This window comes from Temnothorax nylanderi, unplaced genomic scaffold (assembly GCF_030848795.1).
Source record: "Temnothorax nylanderi isolate EJ_2023f unplaced genomic scaffold, tnyl_v1.0 TNYL_tig0037_pilon, whole genome shotgun sequence".
NCBI lineage: Eukaryota > Metazoa > Arthropoda > Insecta > Hymenoptera > Formicidae > Temnothorax > Temnothorax nylanderi.
In genome coordinates this window covers 320279-339692 of record NW_027249099.1, presented here as the reverse complement: position 1 = coordinate 339692, position 19414 = coordinate 320279, and the positions used below count along the sequence as shown (strand labels likewise).

Below are 19414 nucleotides of genomic sequence, written 5' to 3'. Positions count from 1 at the left end.
GACGTTTTCCACACATGTTGTGTGTGGAAATAGAACTTGAAATTTTTAATTAAGTGATACGAGACGCACCGAAAATAAAACTCTCTAATTTATAATTTCAATTTTGCGCGGATATAAAAACCACGCTAACTATTTAAAACGGATCTTACAATCTGTAGATTTGGTCCATTCTTTCTGTCGTAACGCGTAATTCAAACCTTCAATTATCACGCACACAGAAAAGACTTGAATTTTCTGTTGTATAGGTGTATGTAATAATACCAAATGTACCTTTTCCACGAAATTCGAAATTAAATAGCGAAGAATACGGTATTTTATTAGAATTAACACCAAGTTTTCTTTGCATTTCGCGAAATGCGCCAATCGTAAACGTGATTAGACTGATCAATTCGCACAAGGATCAAGTTCAGATCCTTTCCTATATAAACGGAAAAGAGTGTCTCGAATATCCAGTGGAGTAATGTCACGTGCTTTCCGGTCGAGAGAGCCGGCAGAGAGACAGCTACACGCACGAACGAACAATTTCGAACTCGAGATGTCTCGGAGATCGCTCTTTACCGTAGACAGAGAGAGCCCTTACACGTCTTGCCGATGTTCTTTTTAACGGTGAGAGACACGCGCGTACCGGATATATCGCTAAGGAACGCTCGGCCGCGACACGACGTTGTCTAATCGTTCTTTCACTGACAGATCAACTTCCTCACTGTATCCAACTGTATTCGCGAGCAAGATCAATCGGATTCACCATCTCGCGGATTTTTCATTTGATCGCGTTACGGAGCACGTTTCGCACGCGTGTGACATCTCTCGAAGATAGCCGGTTTCTGGTCTCGCGATCGCAATCGATCGACGCGCGATCGGGCTGATTTCCCGATCCCTCGTTACTCATACTTCGAGGTGGCTCATTGTTTCGCGGACCACCGCGAATTTAGGTATCGGCTCTGTTTCCCGCCGATCGCCGATCTCTCCGGCTCCTCAGTTCGCGCTCTTCTGGAGCAAGCTCGGAACGCGCGATTGAAACTGAGAGCGAACCGAAGGAAAGCACGGTGCTCCGGATCGCCCACCGAAGTCGACGATCGCTCCTCCTCCTCTCCGTTCTCATCTCCCCTCGCTCTCTGCCGCACTCTTCCTGCCTCCAGCTCTCTCTCTCTCTCTCTCTCTCTCTCTCTCTCTCTCTCTCTCTCTCTCTCTCTCTCTCTCTCTCTCTCTCTCTCTCTCTCTCTCTCTCTCTCTCTCTCTCTCTCTCTCTCTCTCTCTCTCTCTCTCTCTCTCTCTCTCTCTCTCTCCCTTCCACCCTTCGATTCCTCCGCCGCCCTCTCATGCCTTTTCTCTCCTTATCCACCTCCCGATCTGTCTATCGGTCTATCTTTGCCGCCGGTCCTCCCTCTTTATCGCACCCCCACATCGCGCGGCCAGTTCGCTCCAGGCGAGCACGCCACTCCGAGATCGTGTAGGTGGATATTGCTGTGCGCCTCCACGAAGGAAGCACAACGAGGAAGTGGAACGCATGCGTCAATCCTTTCGAATACCCTCCGTGCACACCACACCTTTCATTTCGCATCGAATCGCCATGGAGTGCGTCCGGAGTGTTTAAAGGGCTTCAGGTCAAAAGTGATAGCCGCAACTTTGGTTTTCGTCCTTTTAAAAAACGTCATGCAATTATCATACGCCTTCAATTTGTGAAACACTTTGTAGAGAGATCCGCGAGAAGATACCTCGGGGAGAGATACCCCTTGACGAATTTAGTGTTATCTTTCTCAACAGAATTAAATATTGTAAGCATTATGCGAAATTTGCAGAGAGCAATATCGGAGGTTCACGCATCTCGCAGAGATGCAAGTAAAATCGCAAATAAAAAGATTTATGCGAGTTAAGCTCCGCGAGTGTAAATAGATCCGGGCGCAACTTTGTTTGTTGATTATTTTTCGCTTAATTTTAATGAAAAATGCGTTTTGAAACTCCCCAAGAAGTTTAAGTTTTTAAGAAGTAGATAAGTCTCGGTGAATAAATATCTCCCTCAACATTTTTGTTCAGGGAAAAACAGGAAAATTAATTCCAAATTTGTGACGTAATATAAAATATTTTTAGTAGACCTGAAATACGAAATAGTGGCAAATAATATTTTATAAAATTTTACTATAAATTCTTTCAGATTTTTATTACGTTTTTCTCCTATAAAGTTAGCACAAAGTGTCATCCTAAAAATTTATTTTTGCGTCAAGAATGTCATGGTCACTAAAAGAATGCAAATTTTATCTTGTAAACAGAAATCTAGCACTATAAGAAGCGGAGAAATTTGTTGAGTGCAAATATCTCCGGCAAAAATATATAATGGGACATCTTTCTATCGCATACTTTTGTAGATAACGTCACCCTACCTGCATGCCCGCAAATATTGGCGGAGAAATAGATTTCACAGTATCAAAAATCACATACGTCACAATACCGAGTGGAATTTATCGATAAATCGAAGATTGCAATCATCAACTATATATGTTTCTTTTGATTATATATAAATCTCTATTATTCATCAATTTTCAAACGTATATATAATATTATTAAAAAATTAAGAGATAAGACACAGAGAGAGAGAGAGAGAGATGTTATTTTTTAATATTTATTCTATTAAATCAAAAAGATTTTCTACTGATATTAGATGCAATAATCATACTTTTTAACTCTTCAAAAATATATAATAGTAGTGTGCTACGCAACTTTAAATACATGTATCATTAACATCTGATTATTAAGTCCATAATTATTTTCGGTTCTATTCTAGGCTCTTTCGTAATCGTCGTTTTAAGCGCGTGTTCTTGCTATGTATATATCATAAGTCTCCTGTCAAGGTCAGCTTTCTGATCTTCGAAGTGAAAGAACTGTCGATCGTGTCATTTACGCAAGAGTTGCCTACGTAGTCCTTTTATCATTAAAAATAGATTTCCAACCGTGTGAAAGAGAGAGAGAGAGAGAGAGAGAGAGAGAGAGAGAGAGAGAGAGAGAGAGAGAGAGAGAGAGAGGAATTTGTCTGTCACACGATTTTAGGATACATTTATATAGATAACGGCAAATCAATACAGCAGTAATATTAAAAAATACTTAGTGTTATGGATGTGATGTAGATTTTAAAAAATATATTTTTTTAAGACATGTTAAAAATATTATTTATAGAATTTAACTATAATAGCATTATCTTGCTCGTGGTTGGATAATTTATGATTTTATTTGGATATTTGTATGCGCTTTTACTTTAACGCTTTAATTTAAGATCATATCATAAAAATGTTTCAAAAAATGTAGAAAAGATATAAAAAAATGTCTAAATAATTTCTGTTAAGAAAAAGTGATCTCCATTTTTATCGAGAAAATCATGAGTAATGAAAAGTAAGTAAAAAACCCAAAGTAATCCAAAGTAATTTCCTCGAATAAAAAATTCGCATTCGTTAATCGATAATCGATTCGTTAAAGATTTTTCTTAAGATTCCGTACCATTTTTTCGTCAGAAGAAATGGTACGGAGTCGAAGAAAAACTTAAAAGCATTCGCTAATGTCTTCATTATGAGAGACGTCGCTCCCAACGATGGTTGCTTCTGAGCTTAATGCTCTCATGTCATCAACCTTGTTGCATATACCATAAAAAAGTACAATATTTATGTAACACGCGGAAAAGAAGTAACGCGGAAGTGTCGTAAGTGCCTATTTGCATATTCTTTCAGGGCATATGTGTCACCACGACACGTACACGTGAGCATATGCAAATAGGCACTTATGACCAATGCGTTTTATGCATAATGTATCGACGACATTCACAAATATCACTCTGCTCTGCGTTTTGAGGATGACACGAGAGTGACATATCCAGAAAGTTCTTCAATTTTCAAACTCACTTCTATATACTCTTGTCAAGCAATTTGTACAAACAATTTTCTATATTCTTGTACAAATTTTTTCATGATACAATAAAATTACGGATTGCAAAATTATGTTGTGATTTACTCAACTAGCACGCTTCTCGCGTAACAGTAATGAAGAGGATAGAATTATTTGCTTTGCAAAAAAGTTGTAAGAATGTTATAAAGTGTGTGTAATAACTTTAGATTTAAAAGATTTTAAATGTGCATAATTGCCGTACGTGTGCACATGACATGCTCCTATAATATGTACTTCTTGAATGCACGGATTTGGAATTTTCCAAAGTTTTGCAAAATCGCATAAATTATTGCCAACAATTTTTACCGACGTAAAAACGCTCTGATGAATTTTGTGTGATGAGGCGACACATTCGACAGTTGATAAAACACTCGAGACTCATCGATTAATATTCATCAATACTGCAAACTTTGATCTTTTTCCTCGACACTTTGTTTACAGAACGTATCTTAATAAAATATATTTTATCCATTACCCACACAACGTGTGTGAAGTATTATTTACCGCAAGCTATTTTTATATTATTTTTTATATAAACTTATTTTTACATTATTTATTTTATTACGTGGTGTCACGTTGACGCACAAATAGGTGTTATCTTCAAATGTATAAAGGGATAATTCCGAGCGAAAATCCTTGTAACACTTTAAATAGCGATAATCTTGTAAGTTCATTAAGGAAATGTTTAAATATAGACGTTGTGACGTGTAAAGCCGTGTGAGAAGATATCAATAATAGAAATGTCCAAGCACGATAAGTTACGTGATAACGTACGAAATGAGATATGATAAGGCACGATTCGCCTAATGATTAAAAAGAGTTAAACAAAAAATTACGCAAATACTTTCTTATCCGTTAAAGATATTATAAACGAGCAATATTTCAACTGAAAGCTCCACTTATATTAATAGATTACATTTTCCGCATCTGATAATTGGATTTTCTTCCTAGTGCTTTCACATTGAATTTAGCTAGAATTTAGAATTGATAAAATTTCTGTAATATAACAACGTTGTTCAACAGCAACGTAATTTTAAAAAACATAATTAATTTTATTTATATTGTACATACATTATTATACCATAGTATATATTATAGTAAATAGACTTATTACATATTTTAACTTTATAAATAGTAATTATTCTATAAAAATTAATTATATTTTTAAAATATATTTATTTAAATATATACATATACATATCTTTTTCTCCTTTTCATTTAAAATCTTGTTATATCATCATGATATTTAGCATTAAAAGAAGGAATGAAATGAGATAATCATAACTGTGGTGAAACCACTCGAAATGATTAATGTGCGGAATGTATCATCTTTCTCTCACGTCACTCGAAATATATTGATTATTATTAAATGTATTGCGAACGCTTAAAGCAACACCTCCGCTAACATTATGGGACAATTCAAGAATATACAGAGGCAATATATTTTTATCAAATTATTCAGTGTTGATTAGTAATTACTATACAATGTTTAAAAAATGCAATAAAGTTCCTATAATATAGTACACATTTAGAAAGTTCCGACGATTAAAAGCAATCTTTTTTTGTCGCCAATGTAAGATACTGATAAGATCCATACATATTAATTTCAGATGTATTTGATCAAAGTGCACTCGCAACAAAATTGACTGTTGAATTATAATCTTATAATTGTTAATTTTTTATTTATTGATTGCATATTAAACTTTATGCAACCATATATGCTTTTTGAAAAGGATCGTAGGAAGATATTCTTATCATAGATTCGACATTTCAAGACAACGACGTTTATAATTAAATACTTGTTTACAGCACTTGAAGCGTCATTGTCTACGACTTGATCACTTAAAGCCGTGGTATGCGATAAATATGGATAAACATGATGATTAATATCTTTTTAATCTGATTTCGATAGTGTGGTATTTCGTATGAGGAAGAATGACAGTGGAATATAATTATATCGTTAGATAAATGAATATATATATATCGGTAATTAACCCTTTAGATATCTTGACGAAGTCATTTCTCGGAAAGCTCCTTATACTTTTTTATGACAATTTTATTCATAAATGATCTGAATGTTAAATCCAGCTATTTGTCAATTGACGTCTAAAGACGCAAAAGAAGCAACTTTTCCGCTTGTTACTTTTACTGATTAGTGATAATACCCTTGCATTTTTCATAAAATTTAATTTAACTTTTTTTTTAACTGTTTTATACACTTTTCTTACTGTATAAAAGAAGATTTTATGTAGAATTTATTTTCCATTATTTATCTTAAAATATTTGTGCACGCAAACGTATAACTTAATTGGGTAAATATCGAATTTATTTTGAAACGCTTTTTTTCGACGTCTCAATGAATCATCTTTCCGATATAATATTTTCAAAAACTTGATTTAAGTGTTATATAATAATTAATTTTTAAAAAAAGTCACTCACCACCGTACGAATTGCTAACGTGATCTTTCAAGGCCTCCGGATAATCATTTGGAGTCGTAGCTTCGACGTCGAAAGTGCCATAAGTAATATCATGCTCCTTCTTGATGAATTCAACCATTGACTTCATCATAAGCTGACACGTATGTCTACCACCGACTTGATTTTGCCCGTTTGTTGCATAAACGAGATGCACTTTTCGCCACTTGTAACTAATTCATAGGAAGGAAAAAGTAAAAGAAAATTTTGTTATGATCCTTCAGCTTTTAGTTTTCTGTTTGTAATATAATTTGTTTAATATATTAACCTCTTTTTGAAGAAACACATAAAGACAAAATTTTTATTACATCAATTTTTAATCGATGCATAAACTTTGACCCATAAATACATACCGATTCATTATAGCCACAAAAAAATTGGCGATGTCCCTGAAGGCCAAACTTCCGATTCTTGTGGTCATGAAGTATTCATCTTTACATTCGACTTTTTTCTCGGTGAAATCGAAAGTAAAGCCTCCTGTGGTAATTAAAGGTGCTCCAAGAAATTTGACCACTCTGCCGACGACCGCTGAAAGAAAACTCTTAAATAATACCACAATAATGGAAACAGTATAAAAAATAAAAGAAGAACAGCTCAGAAAAAATATGCCATATGTTAAAAATATTTTATATTTTAAAGATATAAAAAAGACAAAAAAGGAGAATATAAAACATAAAAATTATTCTAAAATCCGCTCTTGTAGTGCGGTTACAATGAAATCATTTTGACACATAAATCTTTATGCGGAAGATTACGGAAATTTAATGTAATATATTAAAACAAATCTTATATAATGAAACAGCTTACTCAGTTTTAACGGATGTAATTTATATGTGGATTAAAGCATAAACCGAGATTGTTTTAGAATCATTTATTTTCAGACTGCAGGCAATTAATATTTTACGGGGGGATTCGGTAGAATTCATTAAAATAATTTCAAGTGACGTACCGACGCAATAATCGCATGCCGGCCCAAGAAACAGGTGCACGCAATGCGAATAGCTGTCGATCGCGCCGATTTGCGCGTACATCGCATCGCAATGATCGTCTTGCGGCACGAACTTCAGCTTCAGCCAGTACGGTAACAGATTCCGCGATCTCGCTTCGTACTCCGCTAAATCTGTAAATGAGAAAGACGATATGCTCTTCTGCACAGTGCACAGTAACAGATTCGAACAGAGCTAAACTTGCGAGGGGTGGCGCGTGGCAAAATTTGATTTTATTCAACTCCTCGCGTTTGCCGGTCCCATAGTTTGTCTGAGATGCTCGCAGTAGCTCTTACCGAGGACCGGGAGGACCTTAGGCAGAGAAATATCGTATCTTGGATCCGCCGGCAGGAGAACGGCGACCCTCAGCTCGCAAGAAACGACGCCGTCGCGATTCGTGCTGCACAACGCCTCGCAGTCGCGATGCAATTGCACCTCGCGGCACGTGATTTTGCCCTCCGCCCGATGTATCAGCCATAGGATCGTCAGCATGACGATCCTGCGGGAACCCATGGGTGCGGACCAGAAGGCGATCTCGGTATCAGATCGAGTCCTTCGTCGCGCCGGATCGGAAATCGCGTCGAAGCATCGTCGTCCCGACGTCACCGGCGATCACGACGATAAACGTCTTTATCATCGCGAGAAGAGCTCACCATGTGCGAGATCCTGATTCATGAGATCACTATTTCGCCGTCTCGCGATCGCGCCGCGGTCCTTGCGATTCATTCGCGCCGACAGCCGACACGTTTACGTTACACTCTCGAGTTCCTGCCGGTTTGTCCGACTGTATCGGCAGCTGTTTCACTTGCCGCTTCTTCTGGTTCAGCGGAGAGTATCGCCAAGCGGATTATCCTCTAACGAATTACGCGAATGCATTACACGGCTGTGTTACTTTGTCTCGTACGTTCGGCTTTATTACAATAGAACTACGAACAATGCAGATTGGAGCAAGTGAGCGCGGAGCTCGATAGGATATTACTGAGAATAGATGTTTTGTCAAATGATCACTTTTACCTTACGGAAAAATACAGTAGAAAGACTACGATAGTTGCGAAAAAAAAAGTACACGAAACTATAGTAAATATTGCAGTAATTGCTTTAGTTTCGTGTGCTTTTTTCGCAACTATGTAACTTTTTCCATAAAGGTTCTCATTTTTAAAACCAGGAATAAATTTCAAAGTAAAAGTGAAAACTTTAAATTGAATTTAAATAAAAAGAAAAAATCCTTCTCGAATTTTTTTGAGAGGTTCTCCAAAAATTAAACTTCACCGAACGGACGTCAATTGTTTCTGATTCACTTACTTGTTGCACATTCTCGTAAATAACGTATTTATGTAATGTCAACTGTAATCTACCGTTATCTATTATTTCGAGAGACGTAGAACATCATCGAAGATTACAATAATTGTAATCGAGCCGCGTTTATCGGAGACGTGACGTATTAGTTTTAAAACTATTTAGATTCCATATCGCGGATATTTTTAAAGCGGTTATCGTACGCGACACCTCTCTCTCTCGCCGATCACTCCGGGAAATCTATCAGCGAACCTATACGCGCAATACGTGACCGCCGCGGCCGGGGAAAATATTTACGTGCGAGCTGCCACAATGAACACTACGCCGAATCTAGGTCTGACCAAACGAAGAAGATCCTTGCGTGACCCGTTCGCATTCGCGCCGGACGCGCATCGTCCCACGTTCCTTTGTTCTCTCCCCCGAGCTTCGTCGAGCTTGATAAGCGGGGAGAGAGAGAAGAGCGCCCGGACGCTGCTCGACCGCGATCAGCGAAAGAACACAATCAGAGGCGTACTATCAGACTACATCGACTAAAAAAATGCGTGGAGGAGCAGATTCCGATTCCGATTCCGATTTCGATTTCGATTCCGATTTCGGGAGTATCTGGACGCGCGAGGGAAGGGGAGGGGGGAGCGAGAGGAAGAGAGGCAGACATCGCGATTCACATCGGGATCGCCGGAAATACACTGACACCTCACGATCACGCGGCCGCCTTGTTCCCGGTGACAAGCGGAGCACTTACATACACACGCGTCTTTATCACGGATATCACGCGTCGATTGATAGTAGTTATCGAAAACTCCGACGTGCACGGCTCGCTCCGGCTCTGCCCCCTCCCACGCGAATCATTCAGGGGGGTTGTCGGGGTCTATTCCATCTCGAGAGGATCGAGTTTCCGTCGAGGGTTCTCCGCCCCTCGATCGCGTCAAGCGCGGCCTCGCTCGGAGAATCGTCTCCGGTGGTTGGTCTCTCCTCATTGTGCTAGCTCTGCCATTTTCCCGTTTTGACGTTTCTTCCCCTCGATAGATATTTCCCCGTTTCTTCATCCGGTTCTCCGGATTGAACTGTCAATTCGGTTCGTAATGATTTTCTGCTCGTGTTTGTCTGGGATTCATGATTATAGATTGAAATTTACGATTGTCCGTTTCGGCTGTTTGATACTTTACGTCCTTTTTTCTTAAGCGTATAATAAAAGGATAAGTACGCTCTCTCTGTGTGTCTTTTTACAGTTATTACTATAAAGAAAAGAGAAAGAGTTATTTTTTAACATAAATAAAATGCGCCCATATTACAATAGGGCGCCTATATCTTTTTCTAGTTTTTTGTATAATGAACTTAGAGTTATCAATTTAGCGAGCAGAAAATGCCGAAACATCGTCATATGTAAAAAAAAAAAACGTTTCGAAAGACGCCTCGCTTATCGATCGCTATACAAAAACGACGCGAGTTCTTCATTCGAATTTTAACTCCATTTTAATTTAAACGCGCTAAACATTCGAACGCGCGTCACGGTTATTGATTGAAACAATTTAAAGCTGTTTTAATCAACTATATTTTTCATTTTACCTTTAATTGCATACGAACGCCAAAATGTCAGGTGCAATTTTGATTCACGACACGCTACCATTGCGAATGCGCGGTGTAGCGTCGTTTTCCGGAACTAGACGAATCACGTGCTCGATTTCTCTCTTTACACCACTTTACACGCCCGCGGATCGGCAGATGTTTTTAGGAACGCGTTGTTGAGTTAAATCGGCGGATAGTGTACACACGTGCGCTGAGAAAATATCTCAAATAAAATGAAAATAAAAAAAATCAGGAAGCTAAAGCGCAAGAAGAAGTTCAATCCAAATGTGAATCGAAAGAGGCTGCGAGATAAGCTACGGAAACTACCGGAGATCCCATGGTAAATTTCCTAACCTAGAACTTGTGTAACTGATACCCAACATACTTGTAAAAGCTTATTGTAACATACCATTAATCGCTATTTATTTACTCTGTTACGTTTGACTTTTAGTGATCAAATAAAGAAAGCATGGGAGAACAAGATATCTACTCGTGTCAATTTGAAAAAGATGGGTTTGGCGTATGACCCAAACGAGGCAGTGCGAATTCCTAATGTAAAGCACGAGATGCTGGAGGAGGCAAAGAGGAAAGTTGCGGGAAGCGAGGATTCGGATCACGAGAGCGAAGAGATGAAGGTGACCGCGGCAAAGAGTTACGTGGCGGAGAAGCTGGAAGCCGAGGCAAAAGCTCCTAGAGAGCGATTTCTCAAATTACCGAAGGGACAAGCGCAGTTTCTCACTTATTTAATAACGAAGTACGGCGAGGATTACAAGGTGAGATTTTCTGCAAGTAAAGTCATCATTATCCCCAAGAAGTAGATAATTATCTGCGTGTTTTCTGTATAGGCAATGTCGAGGGACAAGAAGAACCATGATCAATTAACTTGGAAGCAAATACGAGCTAAGGTGAAAATGTTTAAAGGAATTCCAGAACAGTATAACGAATTTGTTCAAAATAGCGGTGTACAGGTAGAGTCCTGACGTGCATAAATGTATATTAGGATTTTGTTTGTATTTTTAAATTGAGATTAACGTATATATGAGTCAATGACTTAATATATACTTTTATAATTTATGCTAATTTGGGTCACATCTCTTGATGGAAATCAAGCAAATTTTGTTACATTTGACAAAATGTATTGGCAAATAACAAATAATAATTCCGAATATATATTTGTTATTTCATCACTTTATATAAATATATGCTGATGCATTTCCTGTGATAGAACGTGTATTTATAAACGGATTATATCACAAATACATGTTTTGCTGTATTTTGCATAATTGGATATGCGTACTAATGTTCGTGCCAATAAAATGTTATTTTATTTTACACTGACAATTTAGTAGTTTACATAAATTAAAGCTTACTGCACGCGAATAAATATTGCGATCAAAATATAATATTTCTCCCTTCGCGCGTTTCATTCAAATATTTTAAATTATCTTTTATATGATTTTATGAAAGATTTTATTCGATAATAGAAAATCTAAGACATCCTATATAATTTGATATAAACTTTTTGCTATTAAACTTATGTGGGATGGTACGAGATAAAAACATGTGGTAGAAACAACTTGCTTTAATTATACAAGTACGTAAAATACGTGACACATAAAAAATTAGCGTTATCGATGTTGTTAGGCGCCCTGTTTCCTGTTTGTGCCCTGAATGAAGAGGGGTGATGCTACCTCTGGCATAAACATTCGCAATCGCGCTGAAATTATTGGCATTATTCGAGAATACCTATTCTTACATACGTATCCGAAATCCCTACAAATACAAATCAGGATACAAATCCTGGTTTGATTCAACGTCATCGCGGATGTCGATCCCTGAAGGAACGTAAGTCCAGTCTTATGAAAATCACGAAATTCTGTTAACGCTTTCCGAAGGTATGCTCCATCTTTTGGTCTCAGATCACTTTGTTTCTTAGACGTCCCAGACTCTCGATTTCGGTTTCAAGTACATCGCCACGCTGAAACACGCGATCGAGTGTAAAATACGCAGATTATACACACACGATGAAGAATATAATTTAATTAATTTATTAAATATAAGAACATACCTGCAAATATTCAGGTGGATTGCGTGTGAATCCTACCCCAGCCGGCGTGCCGGTAAGAATCACGTCGCCTGGTAACAATGTCATAAATCTGAAATTTTTAATTAGCATCGTTATTGCGCGTATTCTCAATTGCATCGTCGGCGTATCGTCGTGAAAAATACGAACTGCGAAAGATAGGCGACTATTTCGTGAGGTTTGAAGATGAGCTCGCTGGTATTGCCGTCCTGTTTCAAATTGCCATTCACCCATGTCCTCACGGACAGATTGTTGATGTCGCATATCGCTTCCTTGGTGACCACGGCCGGGCCAAGAGGACAGAACGTGTCCATCGCTTTGCCAAGCAGGAATTGACCGCCGTTCCGCTTCGATTTCTGCCAGTCGCGCGCCGATATATCCTGCGCCACCGTATAACCGAAGATACAGTCCTCGACGTCGTCATTACTGAGGCCTTTGCATCTCTTGCCGATCACTATCGCCAGCTCGGCCTCCCAATCGACTTTCTGCAAATTTGAAAATCAATCATACTTTAATCGGGCTACGACCGAGCGTGCGCGATTTCCGGAACGTACAAACATCACGTGCCGCATCCTACTTATTCAGAGTGTCAAGGACAAGCTACATAATGAATCAATGACGGTGTGTCGAACAATCGGACACGCGACCGCAATCCGGTATTCAAGCTACGGACCTCGCAAGAAACCGCTTGTAAAGAAAAAGCTGTCGCAATAAAGCGCAATGCCCACGGCCTGAAATGGATATAACGAAAACGAAAGCGGGGGGTCGTGACGTAATCCCGGCGGACTAAAAATACACGGTTCCAGATACAACGCGGAATCGACACGATCAGGGGACACCCCGCGCTTCGACCCGACCGCGCGGCGTTTCCCTTCTCCTCCTCCTCCTCTCGTTCGCCGTCGACTTACGTCCGAGATCTTCGGCAGCAGGATGTTGTCGCGCGGCCCGATGATGTTGCTGGGAAATTTGCTAAAGACTACCGGACTCTCCGGAGTCGGTATACCTTGCTCCAGACAATGTCCGCTGTAGTTGAGGCCGATGCAGGCGAGCTTATCCATCCGCGTGACCGGCGCCAGAAAGTTCACGTCGACCTCGGGCGTGATGCTCCGTCCCTCGGCGACTATTCTGTAACCAATCGTGCTCATGTTCAGCGTCGTGGATTAGGCTTCGGAATCATCCGATCAAAGTTAATCAACTTGCACGCGAGGCCTGGTTAAGCACGTTTTTTTTTCTTCCTACGGTGTGAGTGTCTATAAGCTTCGCGGTATTAAAAGAGGCAGAAGGAAGCGGACGGCGAAGAACAGGAAAAGAGGAAATTCGGCCTATATTCGCATGCAGAAATGCGTCCCGCATTTCCTGTTCCATGCGCAATCTTGTTAATAGATAATCACTGTAATCGCTGTCGATGAGTGACATGCGGTTCTGTGTACGCAACAAACGGGCTTTCATAGGAGATCCAACCTACGGCAATAAGCGTGTAATAACGCTATTAATTACTCCTATGTCTAAATCTCATCAATTATTGCTGGCGTTCAATATCTCGCCGATAATTCCGTGCTGCTAAATTGATGCGGGTGAACCGAGCATGATTTACATTTCTATTGTGTTCGCCGTGCCGCCGTTTCCGGTTAATTGCACCACAACGTACGCCCGTAGTTTTTACAAATGTTTTCCTCATTGATTTACGCTTCGCAAAGATGAGATTACGTAACAGAAATACGTAACAGAGTTGCGGGCAAAGCCTTACGTTGTCACGAAATATGACGTGTAATATAAATGATATCATTTAACTTGAATCTTTAAATTGGTGCGTCCTTTGTGCGTCAAAATTACCTTCGCGACTTCTTTAAAGAGACATTCAATATTAATTAAGTACATGCTCATTCAAATAATTTTCATTATGGTATCACATTCTAAAAGAAGAAGAATGCTATTCTAATAAGTTCTGTTGATATAATTGCTTCTTCTCTTTACATCATTTTCAAAGGAATACCGCTCTTCTTCTTAAAATTGCAGAGGAAGGAACTAATTAATAATATAGAGGAACATGTGAAAACTGAATATGTTACAAATATAATTTACACTACTATTCTTATGATTTATTAGTAAACATCATACACAACTATCATACGATTATAACATACTGCAAGCAGTAATTTTTTATATATAGCTTATTACATTATAACATGAAAAGTGTAGGAAACATTCGACCTTAACAGAAAAAAATGTTATCTCTTCTATAAATAAAACAATGTTGCGTGGAGAAATGTTCATGCCTGTTTTTATGACCTGTGCCGAATTAACGGTAAACGAAAGCAACATTGCGTAAATGAATGTTCCGAAACTGGAAGCCTCAAAGGTATATAATTAAACGAATATTCTATTAGCGAATCAATTATCGTTTTTACCACTTGTCCCAGTTTGCGGGGAATTGATAGTCAAACACGTCGTCTGACATGATTTATAAATTAAATTTGAAAGTAAAAATGGAAGTACATTTTGTATTTCCATTTACATTTTATATTTCCATTTACTTTTAAATTAAATTGATCAATCGTGATGTCAGACGACGGACTGATAAATAAGGGCTCCTCCATTCACCGGAGCGTGCTGCTTTCACTTAAAAAATTTTAGCTGTCCCAAAGAAGCTTGAGAGTCCGCCAATTGGCAGCGGTACAAGGCGCCGTCTCAAGTTAGTATTAACAGTTGCGTCTGATCGAGAGTCAGTTGCAATGATAAGACTCAATTGTTGAATGTCGCGCGATGCGTGATGCAAAAATGCGATGTATAAAAACGCGCTGTACGAAAGCTTAAAAGCTCCCTCAATGACACGTATTTAAGCGGGACTGCAATCGATAGAGGTGGTGTTTGCCGAGACTTAGCCGAGATCGATAAAAGTCGAACAACAGAAAACATGCAATATTTGTACGATTTATAAATGTCACGTGATGACGTGACGCATAGCAATCTTCCATTAATGATCGAAAATAATTCACGAGGCACTTATGTGTGATTACATGTTCGTCACGCGACATGTCCGGCTTTTTTTGTCAATCGTTACGTTCAGAGACGATGTACAGATCGGTAATGAGATATAATGTGTATTTTGAGTATATATTTATAAATGACTGTTTCTCGTGTTTGGAAGGCCGTTTGTCCCGGAAATTCCCATTAATAATTTGGATCGCGAGCAGGATGTCCATCGCCAAATTTTTGATAAGGCGATAATCTTGTTTGTACACGATTAAAATTCCGTTACGCAATCGTCATATGATTGATTACATCATAGCATGTGTACTGCTCCTCTCTCGCGTTTCAAAGTCACTTTCACGTCTCTTCCGCCGAATATGAAATATCGCGCAGAGGATTATAACATGAATTTATTCTTTTTTTTTTTCGTTCGTCGAAAGAAGAAATTACTTTGCACGATTGCAAAGAATTGCTTGAGTGCTTTGCATGTATATACCTACTTCATTTTTAACAACTTTCTACAACTTTATTGGGAATATGTAACAATTCGGAATTTAGTAAAATACCTGTTAATAGCACGAATGGAAAATTCTAGACTGTTATGAACGTAATGGATTGGATACAAAATCAATAAACTTGATAAGATATTGATAACAGTTGAAAAAAAGGAATTCGATTAACGAAGGTGCGGCTTCATATATCCTGGCGAAATGAGGATCAACGGCATCGTATATTATGTGCGTGGGCGAAGAACAAGTACAGATAACTAGCCGAAAGGAAAGAAAAAAGGGGAATAACTACTTTATCACACGAATCGAATGCCGAAAGCGAAAGCACCAACCTCTCTACTGCCTTCCTTAGGTCGAAATCGTCGTCCCTGGCGAAACAAATTCACTTTGAGATCGGACACTTTCTTTTCTCGTATTACCCGTTAATATAATAGTAGATATTTCAAAAATGTATATCCCAAATTCAAGAAAAAAATAACTTGTAAAACAATACCAAGGTTAAACTTTTAATCATATATCACTCCAATCAAGAGACGAATTTAATTCCCAAGGTTCTTACAGTAGCATTACTATAATTGTGTTCTTTTTTCTCGCACAACCTGTTATCATAATACTATATGTATATATCGGAATATATATTCCAGATAGGAAAAAAAATAACTTGTAAAGTAATTCCGAGATCAAACTTCTAATCATATCAGTCCAATTTGACGTATTTAATTATCAAGTTTTCTGGTCACTATTTATGATTAAAAAAACCGTAATAGAGAGTAATTACAAAATTGAAGAGTAACATTACTGTTATCTTGTTGCTTATCTACTCCAAATTATTTCCAGTCATAATTTGCCCACATTTTAATGACAAGAAGTAACTACGTCATCACGTTAGACGATTGCAGATCGCGTTAAGCGCTTATAAATATTGTAATGTACAATTGTAATCTCTCGCGCGAAAATATACCAGACTCCTCACTCCTCCGAGACTGTTTGAAGTCTCCGGCTGTTTAAGTCGCTCTCCTACCTCTTGGCCTTCTTGAGAAGATCATCGCCGCCCTCCAGAAACTTTTTCAGCGTGTTCGGTATCCGCGAGTCGACCGCGGACACGGCGATGATGTCACCCCCCTGCTTCAGCTGGACCCCGAGGTGCTGCGGGCCTCCGCTTTTGCTTGTGAACTGTACGAACCTGCGAAAAATATATGCCGCGTTAATCGACTAGGATAAGTCAAGTCGCGAGAGCCGGTCGGGCTAATTATCGTGCTACGTTACGTCACGTGTGACCAGACTTTCTAAATGTGGCGCGTCTTTGATCATTTCGCGCTCGCCGCGGAAGCGGAACCGCGACAAGCGGTGAAACGTAACGAAACAAGTATGAAGGAACGATGAATTAAATATTAAATCATACACGCTATCGAGAACTCAATAGGTAATTGTACATGACAGTCGAGAAATCAAAATAAGTTGAAATATAGTTTTGCTCTCTAAGAAATAATTCTCGCAATATTCGTTTTTTTTTCCTTCCTTTTTTTCCTTAAATTTATTTCTTGTAAAATGGCAGGAAGGAATAGATAATGTACGTCTAAATGTCAATTTCGTAATACACGTGCGTCCATTAAGATAAAAACGACATATGTTTTATTAGTGTTTTCCACGTTGCGTCTGTGTACGTGTGTGTGTGTGTGTGTGTTTTATTTTTACCAACGTAGATAAACTTTTAATTTCAATTTAACTTACTTTTAATCTTTTCTTAGTTCTGAAAATTAGAAGAAGATAAAAAGTGAATTAAATCGAAATTAAAGTTTTAATCTGTGCATTGATAGAAATGAACATTATAGTCTTTCAAAATATAGCAATTAGTGACATTTCGAGATGCATTGCGTTGTGACTTGTAGTTCTCACGTTTCCGAATCCTCTAAGAACCCTAATTATTGCTATCGCAAACTTACAACTTTGGAAAAAAAAAACGCAATTGATAAGATAATTTTTTCCACGTGAAACTGTAGTTTTCATACCGCCAGACGTCTCTAATTATTTATGAATAATTCCTGATGCGACGTTAATACCGATTTTCGTCCTTATTTATTCCCTTCTATACCCCTTCATTTAAGAATCAACCGATTATCATCCCGCGATCTTTATACGGGAGAAAGAAGATTTTCCGGCGGATCCCGGAGACGTAGCTTCGGATACATTCGCTTTTAATAGAGACAGACGACGGATGTGCGCGTGACTCCGGCAGACGTGGACGAATGGCCGAATCGTGAAATAGGACGAGCGTAGAGATAATATTCACCATCTAATTTTCGTCTTTTAGAGAATCTAGAAATGTATCCAGTCAACAAAACGACTGAATAGCATTTCGAGATCCCTACGACGATCTCAAATGGAATCGGATTAGGAATACCGTCTTCGTGAAATCGGAACGACGGTTTCTGGAGCATCGGGAATGTCGGGAGCGACAGCGACGGTTCGCGATGGAATCGCGACGGGATCGCAACGAAATCGGGGGACGCTCGAAGCTCGAAGGCTCGCCGATCACCCGAGGCCCGAAACATACCTTCCGCACGCCCGCCGCCTGGTTACGGCCCTGGATTCCACACTATACTCACCTCATATCGAGCGCGCGGCTGACGGAGAAGTTTCGGCTGCCGGCAATGCTGGCGACGGCGAAACACGTATTGCCCTCGCTCTTCCCGCACGCGTTACCGAACGCGACACACGCTCTACCGAGCAGTCGTAATTTTCCACGATAGGGCATTTTTCGACGAACGTTATCGCCGATAGAGGTAAGAGGGCGAGCGGGGAGCGAAAAACAGAGAGAAACCGACGCGATTCGAGGGGCACAAACGTCGTGAGAGACGAGACGCAACGGCGCAACTGAGATTACCGAGAGGCCACGGCCACGCTCTCTCGAGTGTCGTGCGGCACGTAGGGGGTACGACCACGTGACCCCTTGATAAAAAGGCGAAAAGGCTGATCGATGTGATTTTGGACAGGTGACGGAAAAGGGAGAAAAGAGGAAACTACGAGAGAATTGTTGAATGTAATAATGATACTCGCGAGATGTACGATAAGATATTGCACAATATTATCTTATCTTGAAGCGATATCGATCGTGCCAATAAATAACATCTGCGACAGGAAACGTGAATCGCACGTTAGTTGTTAGGCACACAAATTTTGTCAATTACCAGCATTCTTACTGCAATGGATGGGGGAGAAGGAAATTTGCGTGAAGAGATGTTTTATAGTTTTATATGTTCGATGGTAATTAATGTTTTGTTGTTTATATATACCCAAGTAGCAGGATGACGTCCAAACACGTCTTGATAACGTATTGTTGATATTAAGACGTTATTAATACATCATTTGACGTCACTCTGTTATTTAGGATAATACTAATAATACTATATAATATTATCGACATACAGTAATAAATACTATTTTATATTTGACTGTTTAGAGAAGCCTCGATAATAAATCTGAAATGTGTATCTATATATACAGAATATTTTATGGCACATTCGAAAAGATAGAAGATAGATAGATTATAAAGCATTTGGTTGCGTAGTAAGTGTAATTAATACTTTAGTGAGAGAACACGG

At 38.9% G+C, this 19414-nt stretch overlaps 3 protein-coding genes across 6 annotated transcripts in view; 1 reads left to right on the top strand and 2 right to left on the bottom strand.

The window, feature by feature from the left end:
* LOC139771224 (atrial natriuretic peptide receptor 1) overlaps positions 1 to 9383 on the bottom strand; it is a 92770-nt gene extending 83387 nt beyond the window's left edge. Inside the window, exons 1-5 of one of the 3 annotated variants that reach the window (XM_071703844.1) lie at positions 8691 to 9383; positions 7685 to 8314; positions 7352 to 7522; positions 6756 to 6930; positions 6367 to 6575 (exon numbers count right to left, since the gene is read on the bottom strand). In XM_071703844.1, coding sequence (XP_071559945.1) covers positions 6367 to 6575; positions 6756 to 6930; positions 7352 to 7522; positions 7685 to 7901 — 772 coding nt within the window. In that variant the 5' untranslated portion in view covers positions 7902 to 8314; positions 8691 to 9383. Of the gene's footprint in view, positions 1 to 6366; positions 6576 to 6755; positions 6931 to 7351; positions 7523 to 7684; positions 8502 to 8690 lie in introns of those variants that run through there. The other 2 variants (XM_071703845.1, XM_071703846.1) reach the window with 2 other exon arrangements.
* A 1005-nt stretch (positions 9384 to 10388) lies between these two features.
* Positions 10389 to 11582, top strand: LOC139771223 (nucleolar protein 16). Its single transcript, XM_071703841.1, has 3 exons — positions 10389 to 10590; positions 10702 to 11023; positions 11096 to 11582. The coding sequence occupies exons 1-3, from the start codon at positions 10484 to 10486 to the stop codon at positions 11228 to 11230; spliced, it is 564 nt and encodes a 187-aa protein (XP_071559942.1). The 5' UTR covers positions 10389 to 10483; the 3' UTR covers positions 11231 to 11582.
* A 235-nt stretch (positions 11583 to 11817) lies between these two features.
* Positions 11818 to 18702, bottom strand: LOC139771221 (oxaloacetate tautomerase fahd2, mitochondrial). 2 transcript variants are annotated; one of them, XM_071703836.1, is made up of 7 exons: positions 18419 to 18702; positions 16834 to 16995; positions 16145 to 16180; positions 13242 to 13458; positions 12484 to 12818; positions 12319 to 12406; positions 11818 to 12228 (listed from the first exon to the last, which is right to left on the bottom strand). In XM_071703836.1, exons 1-7 carry the CDS (start codon positions 18565 to 18567, stop codon positions 12166 to 12168), a joined length of 1050 nt encoding a protein of 349 aa, XP_071559937.1. In that variant the 5' UTR covers positions 18568 to 18702; the 3' UTR covers positions 11818 to 12165. The 2 variants fall into 2 exon arrangements, with proteins under 2 accessions (XP_071559937.1, XP_071559938.1); XM_071703837.1 differs by lacking the exon at positions 16145 to 16180 and having other exon boundaries at positions 18419 to 18700.
* Between the last annotated feature and the right edge of the window lie 712 nt (positions 18703 to 19414).